Below are 22758 nucleotides of genomic sequence, written 5' to 3' on the forward strand. Positions count from 1 at the left end.
CGTATTTTTATATCTTATTGTTAGGTCTGGCAGCGCTTTTATTCAAAATATCAAAATTATATTCTAATAATAAAAATTAGGTATAGTTATTTTATATAAAAGCAATATAATTGAAATTAGAAAAATAACATTTTGTAAAAAAATTATATGCTTACTTTTTAACCAAATTATAATTATTATTTCAGTTTAAACTTCAACCTTCAATACTTCATTAGACTTAACCATTACAGTAATATCTCAACAGTATAAATTATTTTCCTAAGCCCTTACGTATTTTTTGAACAAGTAATCAAGTATTGAACAACAACGACTATAAAGTAAATAGTGCCTATCACAATAAAATAAAATGCATAGACAGTGAACTGTTCAAACGTGTTCAACTGAAGATTCGCACTCTCAGAGACGACGATAAGAGTAAGTATAGTTTGTAATAACAGTGCAATAAGTGTGTTAATGCCAAAAATCAAAGCGAAACTATCCTCAACCATACTTTTGGCCAGCTCGGCGCTGCAATATGTGAACAAATTTACTTTTAACAAATAAAATGTTATCTGTTAACTTACCTGGCCACCGTTATAATAAATCCAAATACTCCCCCAAATAGCACATAACCCAGATATGATAAGTATATATTTGAAGTCCAGGATGCTAGTAATATGCAGCCACCTTCCAGAATCGCAAGCACAGCTACCGATAAAAGGCTGGCACGAGTTTTTAAACGTCCCGCGTGCAAATATCCCGCCATTAGAGAGAAGAGGGCAGCTAGTGCAGTTAGGGCGGCATCTACGCCCCCATTCCATACAATCTAAGAAACTGTGAGTAATAACAAAATAAATTTGTTTGTCTTTTTACTTACTTTTGGCTCGTTTTCAAATGATTTCCAAAGAACTTGAATGTAAGTTGCGACTTGCAAATTGCCAGCCAAACTAACCGCATACCACAAGCTCCACTGGAGGACCATGCCATTTGTGTATGCAATGTGGAAGTGCGCCCACAACAGTTGCAATGGTTGAGCATGGTCCTTCTTGGCAACGGAGATCTCATTAAATTGCTCATTGGAAACACCTTGAGGCTGCTCAGGCGCATCTTCCTTATCAACGGGTCCACTGACTGCCACTTGTTGATGGAAATACAAGCTCTGCTCCACTTTGGGCAATAAGACGGTCCATAGGAGGGCGAAGACCTGGGCTGTGTGATACAACATGATATGATCGTATTTTATAATATATGTATACTTGAGTCATACTAACAGCCTACAGATATGTACATCAACTGCTGGTAGTTCATCCAATCAAAACCGATGAGCAATTGGGCAATTAGTCCGGCCACAAGTTTTCCCACAAACATGGCCGCTCGTGTATGGGATGTAACACGAGGATAATACTTTTTATCGACCTTCGCATATATATAGGAATAATATGCCACTTCAGTGGCCTGATAGAAACCATAGAATACTTCACTGATCTGTAGACCAAACAGTGTGCTCGTAGTTAGCAGCACAGTCCAAACAATGATCCCAGTCAGAGCGTTGGCAATAATCATGGGCTTGTATCTATGTATAGGGTATTTGAATTGAAAATGTATGTGTGTATGAGTATGTGAGTGCATATTACCTAAGATAATCGGTGACCAGAAAAACAACAATCAGCAGAGCTAAATAGGAGTAGGTCCCAATGGGGTAGACACTCCGATTCACTTGATCCTGTGTCACATTATACCACTCGCCCAGTAAAATTTCCGAGTGGTAGGGCTCCGAGGGGCGCAGCTCGCGTAAAAATCCGAACACACAAAGCACTCCAGATATTCTCAGCCAAGAATGCTCCATGGCTAGTGCGAGTGCCTGCTCAACACAATCTAATCAACGAGTTGGTCAAACTCGACTAACGAGCTGCAACTTGAGTAATCGGACGTAGCATACAAATAATTAAAATAATTACACATTTTTTTTATAGGGTTATAAGTGAAGCAACACAACCACATAGGTGTCTATATACCTAACTATATATATTTATTGTAATCAGCACTGTAGTCCACAGACGAACGTACCAGACGGGAAATGCGAAATTTTTCCCTAATCACAGGTACAATCTTTAGAATACAGCTGCAGCTAACTAGTTGTAAAATTCACACAGTAAAAAATCTATGCATTCGTTATAAATAAGTTTAAATCGCGTTTAAGATTACCGTGCAGGCAATTTTATAAGTTTCAATTATTTAATACAACAATGGTAGGGGGGCTTTTAACAGTGATTATAAAACATGAGTGTTCCAGTCTGAATATCACGAATACACGAATACAATAATACACTATTCGAGCTGCTTAAAGCAATCTCACTTATGCATCAATACCTATCTATTAATGTATATATGGATGTAATTATCTCTTCAATATTTAGGTCCTGGAATTAATGGATACGGTATATATTCTGAACTACTTGAGCAAGTCCGATCTTTGTATCTCAAAGAGCAACATAAGTGTAACATTGCATATCTTTAGTTCTAATAGATTTTATTATCCAGATATGTATACCTTATTAAATTGTGGGATTTTGGTGTAAAAACGCGGTTTTCAATGAATGTTACTACGTAACATACTCATCATACCTCGAATTTCCCAGTATAATACGCTAAGGGTATAATGAGATAATACGAGGCGAAAGGTTAATTGTTCTTGTTAGTAAGGGAGTTAAGTAGTAAAGGATGTAAACACTTAAGTCGTAAAGTTTATTATATTCTTTCATTGTTCAGTGAAACAGCTATTAAGTAGACGAAACTGTTTTGTATTGCAATTATAAAATATTTATTATATTCACTTGTCTATTTGTTATATTCAAGCTTTAAAAAATAACAGGTTTAAAAATATTTTGATAAAGTAGGGCTTTCAATCCATCTAAATCAAAAATGTAAACTTCAATCGAAACAAAAAATATATTTATATACTTTACTATTCAATCTCATTAAGAAGTTAAGAAGCGTCAAAAAGCTTTCTTCCGCTTTACTTCGGTTCCTTTATCATATTACACCCAAGATCCATTGATATTGGTAAATTATTTGATATAATAAATGTCAATATAATTTCTTAAACAGGATTCTCATGAGCAAAAACACAATAAATTAACCAATTCCAAAAGTATTTTAAGTACTTCATTTATTTTTGCAATTTATATAAACATTTTTATTACTATGTACAACTAATTGATATCAGTAAATTGAAGTACAATTGGCTGCGAAATGGTAAACTACAAATATATTTATCTAAAAGAAAATAAACTTTTCTTAACTTTCAACGATTTTTGAAATAATTAATTTTAAAAACCTAAGAGCATTTCAATGAATAACTCGAATACTATGGTACATTATAAAAAGAAACCATTCCATAAAATAGTATTTACCATGAAATTTATAATTTCATGTTATTGAAGGAATGCTAAATGAAATTTACGAAAAATATATGTAAAAAGGCTAATTTGTTTAAATAAAATATTTAAGGGCGATCAAAACGACCTATTCTAAACATTCACTTTTTGCGTGGACCTGTTTGGATCCGCGTTGCCATAGATGCTCAACCAAGACGGAGATAAAGTATATGAGGGCCACAGCTATGAAATAGAAAGCATAGACGGCATATTGGTCCACGGGGCTGAGCTCAAAGCCCGTCTCGGAGACGACAATAATGGTGAGCAGCGACTGGAAGACTAACGCCAGCAACGTATTAATACCAAAGACCAGACCAAAGCTTTCCTCCTGCAGATTGCGAGCCACCTCCGCACTGTAGGAATGAATTTCAATTCATTAAAATCATAAGAATTACAGATAGATGTAGACGCACCTGGCCACAGTGATGGTAAAGCCGTAGAGGGCACCAAAGATGACAAAACCCACATAGGACCAATAGATGTCGTTAGTCCAGCAGCAGATTAGAACGCTGCCGCCCTCCAGCGCCGATAGCACTGATAACACTAGTAAAGTGGTCTTTGGCCTCAAGCGACCGCTGTGCAAGTATCCAGCTGCCAGAGCACTTAATGCTGCCAAGGCAGTCAGCACTGCATCCACGGCACCGTTCCAGGCAATCTGCGGCTCGGGCTCGATAACCTTCCAAAGCACCTGCATATAGTAGGTAACTTGCAGATAGCCAGCCAAGCCAATGGCGTACCAGAGACTCCACTGTATCACACGCGGATTTGTGTAGGCATTGTGAAAGTGCTGCCACAGCAGATGCATGGGAGCAGATTCCACCTGCGGACTCCTTATCTGTTGGCTAACAGCATCGGGCTCCATCTGCAACTGGTTTGCTGATGGTGGCGCTGTCGACGACTCCTCTAAGACCTCGCGATGAAAATAAAGACTCTTATCAACTTTTGGCAGTCCGAATGCCCAGAGCATAGCCAATATTTGCGCTGTATTTAAAAATCGATATTCCTTAATTATTTTATCTTATTTAATCTTGTAATACACTTACTGGCCAGCGTTATGTAGTTGAGTTGTCTATAGTTCATCAGCTCTAGATTGATCATCAGCTGCGATGTTATCCCTGAGATCAGCTTACCAGCGAACATCGCTGCACGCGTGTGGGAAGTGACACGTGGATAATACTTTTTGTCCACCTTGGCATAAATGTACGTATAGTAGGCCACCTCGGCGGCCATATACGTGCCATAGAAAAACTCCAATATTTGCAATGATAGCAAGCTGGTTGTCCATATGAGCATGCTCCATATTATTACGCCAGCTGCACCTATAGTAATTATCAACGGTTTATAGCTGCAAGGTAGAGGAAATATAAAACGTGAAGAATTGGAATTGTGAAATTGAGAATAAAATAAATATTTTAAACATTATTGCATTGTTTATGGCTTATAATAGCAAAAAGTGCGTGCACTTGTTGATCGTATAAGATTGATATACGTACATATTTATGTATAACGTAAAACATATTTTGTAAACAAAATTATCATATAGCAATATTCTTTTCTTCTATTGAATTTACGATAGATCTAATATGAATAAACTTATAGCATATATGACAAGATGCAGCATCTGCATATTGAATATTGATTAAAAATCAAAAGTAATACATATACACACATACATACATATATGTCTTATTTTTAGAAAAATATGAATAAATAAACTTATTTGTAAATACATTTTATTCAATTATATAAAAACTTACCGTAAAAAGTCAGTTATAAGGAACACAAAAACCAATTGAACCAGATGCGAATAGGTGCCCACCGGATAAACATCTTGAATAAGCTGTGAATTAGGAACATTCTTGCTGTATAATCAATTCGAAATTGATTAAGCAAAAAACCCACCTGTTGCTCCGTTATGTTGCGCCATGGACCGAGAAGATATTCCGTTACGTACGGCTCCGAGGGTCGAATTTCTCGTACAAAACCAAATACGCAAAGCAAGCAGGAGATTTTTAGCCATTCCTTCATATCTTTATTGTTCAACGTAACGTAACGTAATGCGCAGCAATTTAACGGTCAGGCAACACGTAAGTATTATGCGGTAGTGTATTTATATTCGAATCATTCACAGCTCGCAACGTTTGATTTCACGGAGTTTGGAGTGTGTATTTCTTTCATGCTTTTTACAGTTGTTTAATTTTAGAATCTCGAAGTGCGCTTCTTGGAACTGATGACCTGCAGACAAGTCGGTAGTCTTTTAATCTAATCGTTGACTTGGTTTATAAAGATGGCATTATCTCGCATTAATGCTAGCACACTGATTGTTTTGTTTTTGTTTTTTCTTTTTTCTTTATTGTAGTACGATTGTTAGATAATTGCAAATTTATAAGCTATAAAACGCAGCGTACGTTGTGTTCACATTGACGTTCTGCGACCAATTTGCCGGCTTTCGTTACGAGAGTAAGCAAAATGTTGTTGTCAAATGTCAGCGAAACACACAAAAATAAGAGCATATGTATGTATGTATTTATATACATAAGTGAGTGTACACAGCTGGTCAGCCTGAATCCGGGATACCCTACATTAGTTGCAGCCGCTGCACGTACAATATACACACACAGTAAAATAAGAATGTTATCGACGCCACTGGTTGATTTAATTGATTTATAGACAACAGCAATTCGTTCCAATTTATTTGGGCTTGTTGTTGTCCGCAGAGAATGTATTTGGATTTCATATAGTTGACGATTGTTACATTAGAAATGAATATGCACGTGCAAGAGACAGCTGTGCGCAGTATTTGGTTGGCAACGCGATGTGAAAAACAGCTGTTCGCACCTCATCTGTGATTGGCGCTCAGGCTCAAACAAGATAACCAATTCCAACTGCGACAATAACAACGGTAAATTATACACAGTTTTGTTTGTATATTGTAAAAAATACACGTTTATTAGCGCGCACATTTTAAAAGTATTTATATGTATCTGTGTGTGTGTGTAAGTGTTACAAAGTATTTATATGTGAAAATGTATAACAAGTAAAAGAGAAAGATTTAGCTATTTACACAAACAGACGGGAATATGTTATTCATAGCTTTGCTTCATGAAAATAATTCTTATAAACAGCTGCCCATTTATCAATACAATACAATATATCAATGAACTATACTAAGAATTATTGGCCACATTTACGGAAAGTTAGAAAATACGTGTAAAAACTCTTAACAGCAACATTGAGGTTAGACTCTTTCGCACTTGTTTCGCATTCGTTGATTGTTCCATTCCACTCGTTCCTTCTAGTCACTTTCATTCTCATTGTTGCGCAATGGGTGTACCCTGGGGGCTCAAGGCTTGCGCCGACGTCGCCGTCAACGGGTTTGGCTCTGATTGGACAAACTCAATGGACGCTGAATTGATGCAGTAACGCTTGCGTGTGGGCTTTGGTCCATCCTCGAAAACGTGTCCCATGTGTGCATTGCAGCGGGCGCATCGTACTTCGGTGCGTATACGTTCTGGATGTGCAATTAGTAGTAAAATATTGCCCCCTTTTTAATTTGTATTTTGCAAATGTGAGATTAATTGGGTACGTTCATTCATTTTTTTTTGTTTTTGGTTTTGTTTGCATAGATCGGGTTACGTTCCCATTGTTGGTTGTTTGTTTTTACAATAATTGATAATTGCATTTCATTGAATTTGTTCAGTTTGTTAAATTTGGTTTATAACAAAATTGAAAAGAATACAAAATTAATTGGAAAATAGGAGATGTGAAAAGCAGAGAGACAGTGAATGAGAGGCCGGTTCAGTGAGAGTGAAAGGCGTCGATTCAAGCGATAAGAGCAATAGAAACAGAAAAAGTAACGGCGAAAGTATATTTGTGCGAAAGAGACAGGAGAAAAATGAGCACAGATGACAATTTAGAATTGCGAGTGCATCAAAAGAGACGATAAGCGAAGGTAGGTAGTCGAGAGAAAATAACAGTGGACGGCGTCGATTGAAATATGAAATGTAGCGTAAAAGTAAATACAAATCAAATTAAATGTGTTGGTTTTTATTATTATGAATGATTTAGTGTGTTTAAATTGATTGTTAATAAGCCATTTTATGCGTCAGGTGTAATGCATTGTAGATTAACAATGATTTTAAGTGAATGTGTGGTCGTGTGTGTATGTTTTGTTAGCAAAACAGACCCCCAAAGAACGTTTACAGGCGGAACATTAAGTTTTAATATTGTTTTTTGTTTTGTTTGTTTTGTTTTTGTTTTTCGAAGCGAGTTAAAAAAAGAGAAATAGAAAATATACGAAAAATACACATTATTCAATTTGTTGTATATATATGGATCGTCTACAATAGTCTTGCAGTGTATTACATCAAATATAAATATAATATGAGTAAAAATAGCAACAAAAAATAATAAAAATATCAAAGAAAACCAAATCAAATATGTTACAGATGAACCAAGAGAAACCAAGCAATGCGACCAGATCTTCCAACCAACTTTGATGCATAGATACATCCATATGTACATATAATCAAAATATATAAATATATACATGTAGGTAAAATACTCCTAGCCCAACAATATGTTTGATTAATGTGAGAAAAATCAAAACTATAATAATTAATGGAAAAAGCTTGTGCGTGCTTTAGGTTTACGATGAATGGAACGTTTGAAAGCTTGAGATCGTTTTATAATTATTGAAACCGCAATCAAAAATGGATGAACGAAAAACCAAGATAAAAAAAAATGGTTTCTTTAATATAAATTGAATTCCCCTCGTAAATACTTTTCATATTACACACTATGAGTGTACTCGGCGCTGTATCATGAGTATTTCTGTTGTTTTTGTTGTTGCATACATGTAAATAAAGTCCTATAACATTTTTATTATAAATATATGTACTATATGTACTTAACATAAAACATTTCTCTTTCTGTATAGATCTCACTTGGTTCTCATCATCAACATCATTATGCATAATTGATAACCCATTATTTTTTGGACGATGTCGTCGTCGCTGCTGCAGTTGAACTTTTCACGAAATCAATCGAGGCCGAGTTGATGCAGAAGCGTCGATGCTTCGGTGGAGGTCCGTCATCAAACACATGACCCATATGGGCCGAGCACTTGGAGCAGCGCACCTCGGTGCGAACCATCCCTAACGTTTTTGAAATGACTACTGTTGTTTTAATCATATTATATTATGTTAGTTTTTGCAATTGTTTTCAATGTCAATTTCATAATTTGAGAAAGTTTCGGTTTTGGTTAGCAAAATAGATGGTGGATAAAAGAATATAATACTCAATTAGGTAAGAATTAGTTAATGCTATTCAAAATTTGGATATAGTTGCACATTCATCCAACAGGACAGAATCACAAGTAACGGCACAAACAGTTTGACACTTAAGCAGCTCAACACTACAGTGAACACATGGATATAACACACGCAAAAATGTAGATGTATATGTATGTAAATTGTAACATTCTAACAGTCTAAACATATTGTTTTTTTTTTCAGGAACAACAATAAACGTAACAGATATTAATTTTGGGGTTTTAACATACGTTTCGATTTCGGCGTCTCTAACTATATACACTTTTTTTTCTATATATGGCATACTCTTTTGTAAATATTTTATTTCTTGGGTGCTCAACTTAAACTCAATTAAAAATTGTTTGCAGTCAAAGTTCTTGTTGCGAAGCGACAAACAAATCAAATTAAATAAAAACTGTACAAAATAAAAATCAAATGCAAAACATTGAAAAGTGCTGAACGTATCTAAGCTAAATAGAAATCGAAATCGCAAATGCACTATATGTTGATATATAGCGCACATACCTGGTATACTGGCATCGCGATGCAATGTGACTTTGCCCTTATCGAGCACATCATTGAAAGCTGGCCAGCCGCAGCCCGAATCGTACTTGGTATCCGAGCTAAACAGATCCTGATGACAGACAATGCATCGATATACGCCCTTCTCGTAGTGCTTGTTATAACAGCCTTGAAAATACAGAAAGACATGGTTTAGAGCCAGGTTTATGTAATTAGTGTCAAGTTTATTCAAGCACACCTGTGAAGGGGCGCTCAGTGCCCGCCTCTTGTGTAACCTGATACTGCAGCGGCGTTAGACGTTTCCGCAGCTCCTCCTTGTTTACGGTAATCTTTTCACTTTTATTCTCCATGTTTGCTTGAAATGTGTTGGAATTTGTGTTCTTGTTGTTGGCGTTGCCGTTGCCCTCACCGTTGTTGTCGCTGCTTTGACGTGAATCTGCAATTTAAGTCGAATCCGTATATTTAAGCTTGCGGTTAACGTTTTTTCTTTCGCAACAATTGAGCAATTTGTATCAGTTTACCATGACAATGTATGTATGTATAGTAGGTAGCTTCAAGTGTTGTTGCCCTAGCAAATTACTACTTAAATAAAAAAAAATGTTTGCTCAACTACCAATTTTTAGTTTGCATTTACACATCTTGAGAAAGTGGATTTAGATAAGCAGTAATCAAGGCAAATACAATACTCCCTCGTTCTTTAGCACTTGCATCATATACATCTCATATACATACATACATCGTCATATTCAAATCCATCTTATGATCTTTTGTGCGATTGCTCCCTATTCTTTTTCATTCGCTCTTCAGCTTTGATACTCTTACTCCTTCGCTCTTTATACGATTATAATTGTGTTCTTTTGAAAATCAAGCAAATAGCGATTATTTTACTATCCCTCACTAACTTATCAGTAGATTCGACGACAAAACCTTACAGTGGATCATAAATTATAGAGCACAGACTCGCCGGGCAAATGATAAGAAAGTTAATTACCCCCCTATCAGCAATGATATGCATGAAATAGTTGTGGAAAACAACTTGAAGCTCATAAAAATAAAGCAATGTTGCTGCAAGCCAAAGCCAACCGCGCAATTTGTATACACAATGCATGCATTAACAAGATATAAACAAAATGCCCGCGACTATAGGCCGTTATACAAAATTGAGGAAAATGGAAGGTGTGAACAAATTTGTTGGGTCTTTGGAAACTGCATCGCTACAAATTGAGTGAAGAAACGCATAGGTTAAAAATAATTTTATGCTTCGCACTTAAATTAAGTGGCGCCCAATATAAACATAAAAAAAAACCTATACACGAAATGTAGGAAAATTGGGGGCGTTTTTTGTTAAATTTTTCTTTGATTTGAAAAAGGAAAACCCACTGAAGTGTGTCGCGCACAATTTCAAACGATAAATTCATTTTGAAAAAGAAAACAAATGCGAATTGTTGATCGAATAAAATGAATCAGTGTGCGTCTAAAAATAGCAACTAAATTGACAGCTATAAAGTGTGCAAGGTATTAATGTCAGCAATTCGAACTAGAAAATTGAACTGTAATTGGAAATTCGCCAATGGGCTGGCCGCATAAAAATCAATTTAATTGCGTTTCACTATAAATCACATCTATTGTATTATGCAGAGCCCGATTCGAATCGGTCCAACTAATAAAAAGCTACTCCGCTATGCCCCTGCCACGCCCACCCAGCCCATCCCATCCTCTCGGTGTCGGACTCACCCGCAAAGGCACGCACGTATGGTAGTGCAGAGACAGCAACAACTCCGCTCTTCAAGTGATTCAAGTTGTACCTAGGCTGTTTGTTAGCAATAAGTGCGAAATTTCGTGCCCACGGTGCGTAGCGAGAAAGTGAAAACATTTTTCGAACGCCTCCAATTGACAACCGAAAGTCCGTATAACGAATAACGTATAACAGCCACGCGCGATTGCAGTTTGCACTTGGCACTGATGGGTTATTTAATCACATGTGAAAAAAAAACAACTGGGAAAAGTCAATGTGAGTGTTGCTCTCACACCCACATACACACACTAACTAAACCAATATTTATGCAATTTTTCTCACTTCCGTGTTTATATTATTTTTTTTGGCATTCTATTTCTACGTATGCACGCTTGTATGTGTGTGTAAGTCTATGTGTGCACACAAACAGGGAGAGAAAGCGTACTAGAGAGAAAGCCAAGTTAATGCTTGCAGCTTGCTCAATATCACACAGTTGCTTACAAAAAGAAAATAAATGCATTCATTTTCTAGCTGATAGAATTTTTCATAACCAGATAATTTAAAACCCCAATTTATCAATAATAATTCCTAATACGCCAGGCGCAAGGCAAACTAAAAACACACACACAATATATATTGAAACGTCGGTGTCCTTGAAGGGGCGCTGCGTCTAGGCCAGGAAAACGCTCACCTGCAAATATGTATATAATTTGGTGTTGCTTATATTGCTATTTTTAACTTTTGTTTATAATGTTTGCAGTCGTTGTGGTCAGCGCCCAATTTGCGTCTATTAGCCACAACTGCTATGTTTTCACAGCAACGGAAAATGAAAAACTAAAAAGCTACAAAACAGCTGCCTAAGAAAGTTGGCAAAGCTACCAGACAAAATCACAAAGCAAACAGCTGGTGTACCGCGTTGCCAACGATTATAATTTTAATTTTGGTCTGTCTGGTAGCACTGCAGATACATTTGTTTTGTTGGCTGCACGTATAGTTGTAATCTCTTGTAACTTTGTTAATTTTTCTCGCTAATATTAAAAGAAAAAAGTATTAATTCGATGTTTAATTAATGGCAAATAATCGGTGTAGATAGTTATAAGACGCGATGTGAAAATCGGGATTTGAAAACGAACCAGCAGCCACCACACGCAAAGAGGGCGTCAACAAAGGGCGGAAGAGCACAAAGAAGAAGAAACTAAAAAAAAAAAAAGAAAAATCAAATTCGACGCCTAACGAATATTTGTATTACTTGTTAGTAGTAGTTGTGATAACTACGTTGCCATGAGTAACCACAGATACCATCACGGCGGCGGCAGCTACATGCATGCACGAATGTCGTATCCACATCACTTTACATACGTTTCCAGTTGTGTGAAATACCTTATCTTTTTGCTAAACTTTTTGTTTTGGCTATTCGGTGGGCTGCTCTTAGCGATTGGCGTTTACGCATTTATGGATAAGTTGAAGGATGGCATTGGCTGGGTTCGATTGGAAACTATTTACGACGTTATCTTCAATATATCTTTAGTGATGATCATAGCGGGCATTGTCATATTTGTGGTCAGCTTTGCTGGTTGTTTAGGTGCTCTACGAGAGAATACTTGCCTTTTGAAATTCTACTCGATGTGCTTACTGATCTTCTTCCTTATGGAAATGGCTATTGGTGGGCACGAGCTATTTATTTGTTCATCGTTAGTAAACCTTAATTAATTGTGATCTGTTTACAGCCATAATTTGCTTTGTATTCCCACAAAACATGAACTCATTTCTAGAGTTCCAATTTACTGATAAGATTATCCACTCTTACCGTGATGACTCCGACTTACAGAACTTTATAGACTTTGCGCAACAGGAGTTTAAGTGCTGTGGTCTAAGTAATGCTGGCTACCAGGATTGGAGTAAGTAGAAATTTGAAGTTTAAACCTCAGAAATTCTTTAACGCTGTAATCTTCTAGGCAAAAATGAATACTTTAACTGCTCGTCGCCATCAGTAGAGAAGTGTGGTGTACCGTACAGCTGTTGCATCAATGCTACGGATATTAGCTCGGGTCTAGTCAACATCATGTGCGGCTATGGTGTGCAGGAGCACTCGGTGGCTGCAGCTAGCAAACGGATATGGACCAGCGGCTGCATTGAAATCGTTCGTGTCTGGGCAGAAAGGAATCTGTATGTGATTGCAGGAGTTGCTTTGGGAATTGCGTTCTTGCAGCTCTTTGTAATTTACCTGGCTAAAACTCTCGAGGGTCAGATCGATATGCAGAAATCGCGTTGGTCGTGAGTGCCATAGCACCCGGTTTTCTACGGGTATCCTTTCGATGATTTCTACTACTATGACACTCAAATGTAAGCAGAGGGCAGCAAAGTAAACGGCCAGGCCGTGTCTGTGTCACTCTTGCCTATCCATTCTTCGTCAATCGTCAGTTTATCTGGTCCGTGCAATGCTCAAATATTTGTTCACAATCAAACATTATGTATACAATTTTACACTTCTGAAGCTTTTTGCATTTCGAATATTATTGCCCTTCATTGCCATTTTCTTTGTTCTCAATGACTCGATATTATACTCCGAATACTAGCCCTTATATCTTAATCGTGTATACCTACATAAATAATCATAGAGAAATAATTGTATTACCAAATGCCACATTTGAGATGAGCATTGCCCATTTAATGCATGTTTATATGTAAGTATTTTAAATGGCTTATCGAGCATAGACAAAATTATAAGGAAATTTTGATATTTCAACGCAATATTTATATGTTCTCGTTATCATAAAAATTAAAGACATAATGTACATAGATGTTAAGAGGGGTGTATGCATTTACTGTATGGCATTCGAACTAAAATTATATGCCAATTTCAAATTGCATGCGCATTTATGTATGTATTGTATACCCAACACAATTAGTATTAGTATAAATATTATATACCTTATTGTATTGTAGTAGTACACTATTCAAAAATACTTATCTTAAAATATTAAACAAATATATGTGTATACAAATGACAGATTCTAGATCTCTGATTATTTGTTTTGATTACGTTACTAGTATAGTAAATAATTTATTAAATATTTGAAGCCACCCTTAAGACTTTTACTTTAATTATAAGTAATAACTTTCAATATTTCTAAATGCGTAGGAATTTTAAAGTCAACAGATTGGTTCATATATATGTATTTATTTTTGCTAAATCATCCATCTATATTATGAATACACATATTTTTTATTTCATCATTTGATGAAATTATATGCCAAGGCTGAAGATAATTCTAGCACTATGAAGATTACATTACCTAATTCAAGGTGACCAGATAAGACTTTGTCTCTTTTTAAACTAGCTTTTCTTGAAGCTTCAATTAACTCATTCCATTGAAGTATTTTGATAACGTGCACTGGGCATTTTCTTTATTATCTCTTATGACAGAGCAAGTAAAAATATGCATATATATTGAACAACTTTTAGTAGTTAATAATGCTGCGAATGCTTTCGCCACTGTGCATCAAATCGAAAGCTTCGTTGATTTTAGTTAGCGGCATTTCATGCGTGATGAACTCATCCACAAGTAGATCTCTCTTTAGGTAGGCCTCCACTAGTTTGGGTACATCCGAAACGGAGCGCCAGCCACCAAACGCAGAGCCCTTCCACACACGACCCACAACCAACTGGAATGGTCGAGTGGAAATCTCCTGGCCTGCACCGGCCACACCTATCACCACAGATGTGCCCCAGCCCTTATGCGTGGCTTCGAGAGCAGCGCGCATGGTATTTACGTTGCCAATGCACTCAAAGGTGTAATCAAAGCCGCCATCGGTCAAATCAATCAAATAGTTCTGAATAGGGCCCTTGTCAGCCACATCTTTGGGATTCACAAAGTCAGTGAAGCCGAACTGCTTTGCAAATTCGAATTTAGATGGATTGATGTCAATGCCATAGACCTTGCTCGCGCCAGCCTTTTTGCAGCCGAGTCCAACAGCTAAACCTACGGCACCCAGTCCCCAAACGGCACAAGTGGTGCCTGGTTCTACCTGTATATAAAACAATGCTTGAGCTGAATATATAATATCATTTACTGACTTACCTTAGCAGTATTGAGAGCCGCACCATACCCGGTGGAAATGCCACAGCCCAGAAGACACACCTTGTTCAGCGGCGCAGTTTCATTGACTTTGGTTAATGAAATATCAGCAACTACAGTGTACTCCGAGAATGTGGAGGTGCCCATGAAATGGAATAGCTGCTTGCCTTTGCAAGTGAACCGAGTTGTACCATCGGGCATTACGCCAGCTCCCTGGGTGACTCGAATCTTCTGGCAAAGATTGGTTTTGCCGCTCAAGCAGAACTTACAATCATTGCATTGAGGAATGTATAGTGCAATAACATGGTCGCCGGCCTTAAAGTTGGTCACGCCCTCTCCTACGCTTTCCACAATGCCAGCGCCCTCGTGGCCCAGCACAGAGGGGAAAAGGCCTTCAGGATCCGCGCCACTCAATGTGAAAGCATCTGTGTGGCACACACCTGTTGCCGTAAGCTTAATGCGAACCTATAAAGTGCATACATATGTATGTATAACTGTAATAGTTAGACTTTGGTATCGTTCTCGACATACTTCATGGGCCTTCGGGGGGGCCACTTCGATATCTTCGATAACAAGCGGCTTTTTGGCCTCCCAAGCAACAGCAGCTTTGCACTTGATAACCTAGAAGGAAATATACACACTTGTGTTTTACTTAATTAAGTTATTTATTTTATACACACTTTTCCTTCAGTAGCGGACATTTTGTTCTAGCTATCTTTTTAATGGAAAAAACCCAGAACGACTGAACCAGAGCAGAAGCGGAATAGCGAATGTTAGAGATGTGAACAAACGCCAGCTATATGCTGTTTCCTCGAGGTTTTTCTCTCTCTTTCTTTTGTCGGTCATTGTGAATAATTAATATTGGTGGACCAAACTAGTAGACATGACATAAGCGCTGGAACAAATATGTATTCAGAAACTGTTCTGCAATAATTTTAACCCATTTGCTATTATTAATTGATACTTTGCTAAGCTTTGGCGCCATACATGGCAAGCCACTAAATATGTAAATTTATTAAACAAATATATTATTAAAAATTTTATAATACCCGCTTCCGCTTATATATATTTAATATAGATTTCTGTGTATTTTATACAACAGCCATGATTATTAACCGGAATTATTAAATTACATATAAATATTTGTTTTTTTTTGTTTTTTTCTTGTCAAGTATGTTATCGATGTACGGTAGACTTTGACGGCGAAATTAAATATCGGGTGAATTGCCAAATAAATTGAAAATAACGTTTTTGGTTTAAATTCAAATTGAGTGCTTCACTATTTACCTTTAAAAATTAAAATAAATTATATGATTAATGTAATTTTTAGTAAAAGTGATCGCGCTTTTGATTTCAAGATGTTAGTTAGCTTGTTTTTTACTTTATTGCTTAACAGCTGTTTGATTGCATTTTAAAACAAGTTGATGCGCCTGCGTAAGCTTGCTGTAAACATTATTCGCCCAACCCAAAAAGGCGGCAACGTCAAGGAACGCCAAATCAGCACAAGGACACCGATTTTGTATGAAAAATCAATAATTACATAGCTACTGAGACGCACAGCCGGAAGTGCATTTTTATGCTTGTAAAGTTAACTGCAGCGAATAAAAAACTAATTTTATTGCATAGATGGTACTAAAAAGATGTAGATTGTGAAAACACATAAATTCATATATTGCTCGAGTACAAAATGGTTGGTAAAGGCGCGTTGAGCGCAGATGTGACAACAACAAAGGAACGCCCTGTTTTCATTCCACCACGAAAACGTCAACAAAACAAAGCCGAGGCTAAAAAGCAAAACTATGTGGATCACATAGTTAATGTGCAGGTATGTTCAATTATTATTGCTATCAGTTTTAACAATAAAATGTATGTATATATTGTATTTCTATACATATCGTATCTTAAAAAATATATGTATATATTTTCAGCAAAACCGAACTAAGCTCTCGCCCTCGAACACAGGTCTCGAGGAAGACTTGCTCAAGACAAAATTAATAATCAAAAATAAACAGCCACTGCCTCAGCTACCCGGTGAACAGGGTGACACAATCGCCAGCACCAACTCAGCCAGTTCCACTCAACAGAGCAATAAATCAGCACGCTCAGCCAACAATCTGAATGAGCTGCAGAATTTTGAGTCCATTTCGCAGGGCACCAAGTCCACATCACAGCGCCATGAGAGCAGCACCGTAACACCTAGCAGCTGTTGCTATTCAGAGAGCAGCCTGGATGCCAAGCTGAGCAAATCGCAGGACTGTCTCAGTCTGAGCAATCGTTCATCGTCGAAGAAGCGAGTTAATATACGCACATCCGACTTGCCACATGTGCGTAGCGGACGAGCTACACCGGACATAGCCAACTATGAGGATCTGGAGTCGGGCGAAACCAGTGTGCTGAACACCTATGACCAGAGTCTAGAACGTTATCAGACACGCAAGTCGGGAGTCGATGGAAGTAACTATTTAACTATGACAGGTGGGTACAAAGATATTTCAGTTCATTGCACTCGAGTTCATCGTCATTATCTCTGTTTAGGCACCATTAAGAGGGGTCGCAAGAAAGGTCAGTCCATAGATCTGCAGATAAACATCAGCCGGGAGGAACTGGAACAGCTTAATGCCCATGCCATGGCGACTGAGTCGCACAAGGGTCAGAATCTCTGCTGCACTTGCAGCTGTGGTGTTGGTCTACACATCTTTCTCATCTCGCTAATATGTTTACCCTTTGTGACTATCATTTCGGCTGCTTACTCATTTTACATCGGCACTTTGACCTGGTATAATATGTTCAACTACTACTGCGAGGAGAAGTCGTATTTGCATAAGATCTTCGTCACGCCCATACTCTTTCTGGCCTATCCATTGGCTATTGTCCTCTGCACTTTTGGCCTGGGCTTGTATTCGGGATTTAAGCAGTTGAGTCTGCAATACAGCAGCTGGGTGAATGACATAACCGATATTGAGAAGGGTTTCTATGGCTGGTTGTGCGGCTTCTTACACATGTCCGATTGCAGTCCCTACGAGGTGGTCATCCTGACTGATATATGCGTGGCTCCACAGGACCCCCAGCGGTTACACATTAATAAGCCCAGGCAGGAATTATCCATGTAAAACCAAAGAATCGAAAAAAATGTTATTAACAAAAAGCAGCGCAAACCGTCAAATCCAATAAAAGTTCTGGGTGCATCCATAAATCAATTTGGGTTAGGTTGTAGTCATCTAGTTAGCTTTATCTCTTAACATATATATGATTTATGATTTTATTATATTTTCTATATATTTATATACACAGTATAAAACAAATTGAACAGCAAGCACCGCAGTAGCCAACAGCATATCGAAATACTTTTTGTGACGGTTTCGATTTTCGACCATATGTGTGATAAACGTAATTAGAAACATAAAAACAAAAACATCAGTTACTCAAATCTATATCTATATCAACAAAACTAAAACTAAAGTTCGATGCATTTAGTTCCATTTTGGCCAAATTTGTTCCTTTCATAGCTTTCTACTGCAAGTACACACAAATACATACATACAAATACTATCCAATTTATAGAATCTAGACATTAAGTTCCTTTTATTCGAAATCCACATATACATAAATATATAATCAAATAGTCATATATATTCAATGTCAAAATTTAGCGTTTTTTGTTGATTTCCTTTCAATGTTTAAGTCAAGGCCAAATTTTAAGAACATATATACTCCAGAGATTACAATTGCATTTACAAATATTTGCATTTATATTGAACCAAAGCGAATCTGCGTAGTAGCTATAAAGCATTTTCTTAAGCATAAGCAAGCAACTTTTTTAGTCTTAAGTACCAAAAAATACAGCCAATAGTAGAGGCTAACATATAAATAAATTTGAATGATATGCGATATAAGCAAATGTTTTAAAATAGACATTCTAAAATGTAAGTGGTATACTTAATAAAAAAGCAGCTAACTGCGTGGCGCTGAATATTATATACCCTGTCAGACATATTGAATATCTCCCATGAGTCGTGAACGATCTTGGATCTTTACGTTAATTTAAATTAATGGACAAAAAGTTTTTATAAAAAAAAAAAAAAAACTATTTTAAGTGCAATGATTTTTGTATTTATTGAGTCTAGTTAAGATATATAAATTATTAACAACTTTTTCCTTAGAACAACAGCTTGGTTCTCGACAGATCGTTTCTATGACAGATTTATGATATAGGAAAGCGATCTAGCCGATTATGCAATATATGTTGCCTGCAACAATCTGGAATATGATCTGATCAGTTTCGAAGACTGTTATGCATTGAAACGATATGTTGATCATGAATATATACGTACATATACAAATAAAGAGACGTTCCCATTAAAGTGTTGTCCATGCTCTGTGACGAAATCAAAATACTTTTTGCGGCAGCCAGTGGAAAAATATACTTGCATTATATATTACAATTACTTAATTAGTTTGAGAAATAAAGAAAACAAAAACTATAATTGAGAATAATTTGACCCACTTGTTATCAATTTTTGTTATCATTGTATTATATTGTATTATACCTTATTAATTTTAATTACTTTTAATCTGTTCGCCGCACCTCGTTCGTATAAGGTAAATATTGTATGAAATGATAAGCTATACTCTTTAAGCCAATATAGCCCTTCACATTATGAAATGAGAATAATAAACAATAATATACATACATATGTATGTATATGTAGATGCACAACACACATGCCCACATAAATATCAATATGTGTACCTAAATGCTGTACACATTGGATGAAGGGAGACAGGAATATATCAGCCGGCAATTTCAAGCACAAACAAAAACAGGAAAGCTCAGTGAATAAACTAAAAACAAGTGGGCGAATTGCATCAATAAACAGCTGTTCAAGAGCGCAGATAGTAAGTTGAATGCGAGTATTTTCTGAATTAATTCTAATACTATAAACAAATACAAAGAAAATGAATTATTATTTTATTATTCGCATAATATAATGTCTGCTTACTTATAAATTAACATTTACTTTTTTTTTTCTATAAGTATCTTTCTCGCGTGTTCAGAGAGAGAGAGAGAGAGAGAGAGAGAGAGAGAGTGAGAGACTCTCTAGTAGAGCCAACTTTTTTATTGAGCATAGCGACCAGCTATTTAATACATTAGTTTAGTATCAATTGGGCGTTTAATACGTGCGGACCATATGCGCTTGCAAGTAAATACGTTTGTATTCGTAACAGTAAAAGTAAATAGTTAAACTACAGAATGGCACAGGATAATCTGACTGCAGTTTTGCACGGAATAAACGATTTGCGATTGGTATGAAAATAATTGATGATATAATACAAATAAAAAGTAATACATTTTATATGCAGGAACAACGTCCGATCCCGGAAATATCAGATGAGGGTAAGCCATTAATATCAACAACTATCGAGCGCCCGCAGAATCGAGCTGTCGATAAATCGATATTAATTTAAAATAATTTTATACAGAGGTGCTAATCGCAATGGACAGCGTTGGGATCTGTGGATCAGATGTTCATTATTTAACTAAAGGTCGCATCGGCCACTTTGTGGTGACCAAGCCCATGGTAATTGGCCACGAAAGCGCAGGTGTGGTTGCCAAGGTGGGCAGCAAAGTTAAGAATCTGGCTGTAGGAGATCGAGTTGCCATTGAGCCGGGAGTTCCTTGCTACAAATGCGATCATTGCAAGCAAGGCAGCTACAATCTGTGTCCTGACATGGCATTCTGTGCCACGCCCCCGTATGATGGTAACCTGACCCGATACTATAAGCACGCAGCGGACTTTTGCTTTAAATTGCCTGATCATGTCACCATGGAGGAAGCTGCTCTACTAGAACCGTTGTCCGTGGGAGTACATGCTTGCCGCCGTGCTGGTGTGGGCTTAGGCTCCAAGGTGCTTATCCTTGGTGCAGGTCCCATCGGACTGGTTACGTTACTGGTAAGCAAATGTGCATTAATTTTGTCAATTTAACTAATTCGTTTTATTTATAGGTAGCACAATCTTTGGGAGCCACGGAGATTCTGATTACGGATTTAGTGCAGCAACGTCTGGATGTTGCCAAAGAGTTGGGCGCCACACATACACTGCTGTTAAATAAAGAAGATGCCGCGGAAGACATCGCTGATCGTGTGCGTCAATTGATGAGTGCTGAACCCGATAAGGCAATCGACTGCTGCGGAGCAGAGAGCAGCACGCGACTGGCAATCTTTGTAAGAGCTTCTAGTGCGATATGATGTATGCTCCATTTATCTGATTTTGTCATATATTGCAGGCTACACGATCTGGCGGTGTTGTTGTTATTGTTGGCATGGGACCGCCTGAAATGAAGCTGCCCCTGTTCAATGCCTTGGCTCGAGAGGTAGACATTCGCGGTGTCTTCCGTTACTGCAATGAGTGAGTGGAAACCTAAGTTATTATCTAAATGTACAACTTACGAAATTCTTTGTCATTGTAGCTATGCCGCTGCTTTGGCACTGGTGGCCTCTGGAAGAGTGAATGTAAAGCGTCTTGTAACACATCATTTTGATATTACAGAGACTCAAAAAGCATTCGAAACAGCTCGGGACGGCTTAGGTGGCGCCATTAAAGTTATGATACATGTACAAGCTAGAAATACAAATAATCCAGTTGTATTTTAGCTTGCCATGAAACGTAACATCATTATTCAAAATATATTATTTCGACAAACACAACGTTTATAATTGAATGAAAATTTTAGTTTTTATCTTATTCTGGTTATATTGTTTTTTGGCACAAAATCAATATATATATATATAAACATATACATATATTGGAGTAGTTCAGCCGTTATAAGCGAAATGGATAGCTGCCGACTGTTGCGGAATCTGTTAAGCTGTTTAACCAGAAAATACAGCGGCTTTGGCTCTTTGTCTCCAATGATTCGACACTTGCACGGAGTAGGGGTGGATCTCGATGATTTGATCAAGGAACGCATGCGCAAACAATTGCTTACTGATTGGCATACAACAAATGAGGAAAGGCAAATGAATGTGGCTAGTGAGCCGACGACACAGGCAGCCAGCTTAGAGAAGGTTCTCAAACAGGATCTAGATATGGATCGGCAGAACAAAATCAAAAGCAATTATGTCGTTACATTAAAAAAATCAAATACGATTGCAAGCGAAACAGCCTATAAAATAAATGGAATTATTTCAGTTATTAAGAGTGGCACGGCACCCGTGAATTATAGGTACCGGGAAAAGTCCGTGGAGAATCTGCCTACTGCAAGGTCTACTAAGGTGTAGAAATCCTATCCTATGTGTGCACAATCTTAACTAATTGAATAAAAGGATTACAAAGATGATTGATTTTCTAATAAATTTGTTATTTATGTAACATTTTGACATATTAGACAATTAAATAAATGTGACCATACGTATTGTGTATGTATGAATGTGTTGTATGGTCAGTGGTAGTATGAAAAAAAAAAAAACCCATCGTACTCGATCTTACGAAGAGTCGAGTATTTGTCTTTGGGCCAGATTTTTACTTGTACAATTAAAAAACTCTATTAAATATCTGACTCCTCCTCCGTAACATCGGCTAAAGAAAAGTAGTTTGTAGTAGTTTATATAAGTCGTTCATTGTAAAATCTAATTTTTTAGTCCGCTTTTTTGTGTGCGCCAATATTTTATGATGCCTCCAAAAATCGTATGTTGA

At 37.1% G+C, this 22758-nt stretch overlaps 7 protein-coding genes and 1 long non-coding RNA gene across 14 annotated transcripts; 4 read left to right on the forward strand and 4 right to left on the reverse strand.

The window, feature by feature from the left end:
- Positions 1-151: 151 nt before the first annotated feature.
- On the reverse strand, positions 152-2010 carry LOC108610858 (thiamine transporter 1). The gene is made up of 6 exons (XM_018003221.2): positions 1995-2010; positions 1614-1894; positions 1251-1552; positions 857-1188; positions 564-805; positions 152-507 (listed from the first exon to the last, which is right to left on the reverse strand). Exons 2-6 carry the CDS (start codon positions 1823-1825, stop codon positions 267-269), a joined length of 1329 nt encoding a protein of 442 aa, XP_017858710.1. The 5' UTR covers positions 1826-1894; positions 1995-2010; the 3' UTR covers positions 152-266.
- Positions 1883-3437, forward strand: LOC149270643 (uncharacterized). Its single transcript, XR_016271657.1, has 2 exons — positions 1883-2228; positions 2397-3437. It is a non-coding gene; the product is annotated as an uncharacterized LOC149270643 (long non-coding RNA).
- Positions 3183-6201, reverse strand: LOC108610844 (thiamine transporter 1). Its single transcript, XM_018003200.2, has 5 exons — positions 5319-6201; positions 5174-5256; positions 4460-4761; positions 3830-4397; positions 3183-3769 (listed from the first exon to the last, which is right to left on the reverse strand). Exons 1-5 carry the CDS (start codon positions 5442-5444, stop codon positions 3505-3507), a joined length of 1344 nt encoding a protein of 447 aa, XP_017858689.1. The 5' UTR covers positions 5445-6201; the 3' UTR covers positions 3183-3504.
- A 132-nt stretch (positions 6202-6333) lies between these two features.
- On the reverse strand, positions 6334-11851 carry SelR (methionine sulfoxide reductase SelR). 7 transcript variants are annotated; one of them, XM_089476449.1, is made up of 4 exons: positions 11677-11851; positions 9489-9686; positions 9254-9418; positions 6334-6960 (listed from the first exon to the last, which is right to left on the reverse strand). In XM_089476449.1, the coding sequence occupies exons 2-4, from the start codon at positions 9598-9600 to the stop codon at positions 6728-6730; spliced, it is 510 nt and encodes a 169-aa protein (XP_089332575.1). In that variant the 5' UTR covers positions 9601-9686; positions 11677-11851; the 3' UTR covers positions 6334-6727. The 7 variants fall into 7 exon arrangements, with proteins under 7 accessions (XP_089332575.1, XP_017858855.1, XP_017858845.1 ...); XM_018003366.2 differs by lacking the exon at positions 11677-11851 and adding an exon at positions 10985-11606 and having other exon boundaries at positions 6334-6927; XM_018003356.2 differs by lacking the exon at positions 11677-11851 and adding an exon at positions 10985-11605.
- An 87-nt stretch (positions 11852-11938) lies between these two features.
- On the forward strand, positions 11939-13995 carry Tsp86D (Tetraspanin 86D). Its single transcript, XM_018003293.2, has 3 exons — positions 11939-12648; positions 12713-12883; positions 12941-13995. The coding sequence occupies exons 1-3, from the start codon at positions 12267-12269 to the stop codon at positions 13261-13263; spliced, it is 876 nt and encodes a 291-aa protein (XP_017858782.1). The 5' UTR covers positions 11939-12266; the 3' UTR covers positions 13264-13995.
- Positions 13996-14363: 368 nt separating this feature from the next.
- Fdh (alcohol dehydrogenase class-3 Fdh) lies at positions 14364-15903 on the reverse strand. Its single transcript, XM_018003255.2, has 4 exons — positions 15745-15903; positions 15596-15685; positions 15068-15529; positions 14364-15014 (listed from the first exon to the last, which is right to left on the reverse strand). The coding sequence occupies exons 1-4, from the start codon at positions 15763-15765 to the stop codon at positions 14448-14450; spliced, it is 1140 nt and encodes a 379-aa protein (XP_017858744.1). The 5' UTR covers positions 15766-15903; the 3' UTR covers positions 14364-14447.
- A 68-nt stretch (positions 15904-15971) lies between these two features.
- On the forward strand, positions 15972-19558 carry LOC108610877 (uncharacterized). Its single transcript, XM_018003244.2, has 3 exons — positions 15972-16889; positions 16993-17539; positions 17600-19558. Exons 1-3 carry the CDS (start codon positions 16752-16754, stop codon positions 18172-18174), a joined length of 1260 nt encoding a protein of 419 aa, XP_017858733.1. The 5' UTR covers positions 15972-16751; the 3' UTR covers positions 18175-19558.
- Positions 19559-19828: 270 nt separating this feature from the next.
- Positions 19829-22484, forward strand: LOC108617433 (sorbitol dehydrogenase-like). Its single transcript, XM_018013273.2, has 7 exons — positions 19829-19960; positions 20100-20369; positions 20426-20459; positions 20546-21015; positions 21069-21287; positions 21350-21471; positions 21533-22484. Exons 2-7 carry the CDS (start codon positions 20316-20318, stop codon positions 21714-21716), a joined length of 1083 nt encoding a protein of 360 aa, XP_017868762.2. The 5' UTR covers positions 19829-19960; positions 20100-20315; the 3' UTR covers positions 21717-22484.
- The last annotated feature ends 274 nt before the right edge of the window (positions 22485-22758 follow it).

The sequence above is a fragment of the Drosophila arizonae genome, chromosome 2, assembly GCF_054131065.1.
Source record: "Drosophila arizonae isolate 15081-1271.41 chromosome 2, UAZ_ARI_1.0, whole genome shotgun sequence".
Classification (NCBI taxonomy): Eukaryota; Metazoa; Arthropoda; class Insecta; order Diptera; family Drosophilidae; genus Drosophila; species Drosophila arizonae.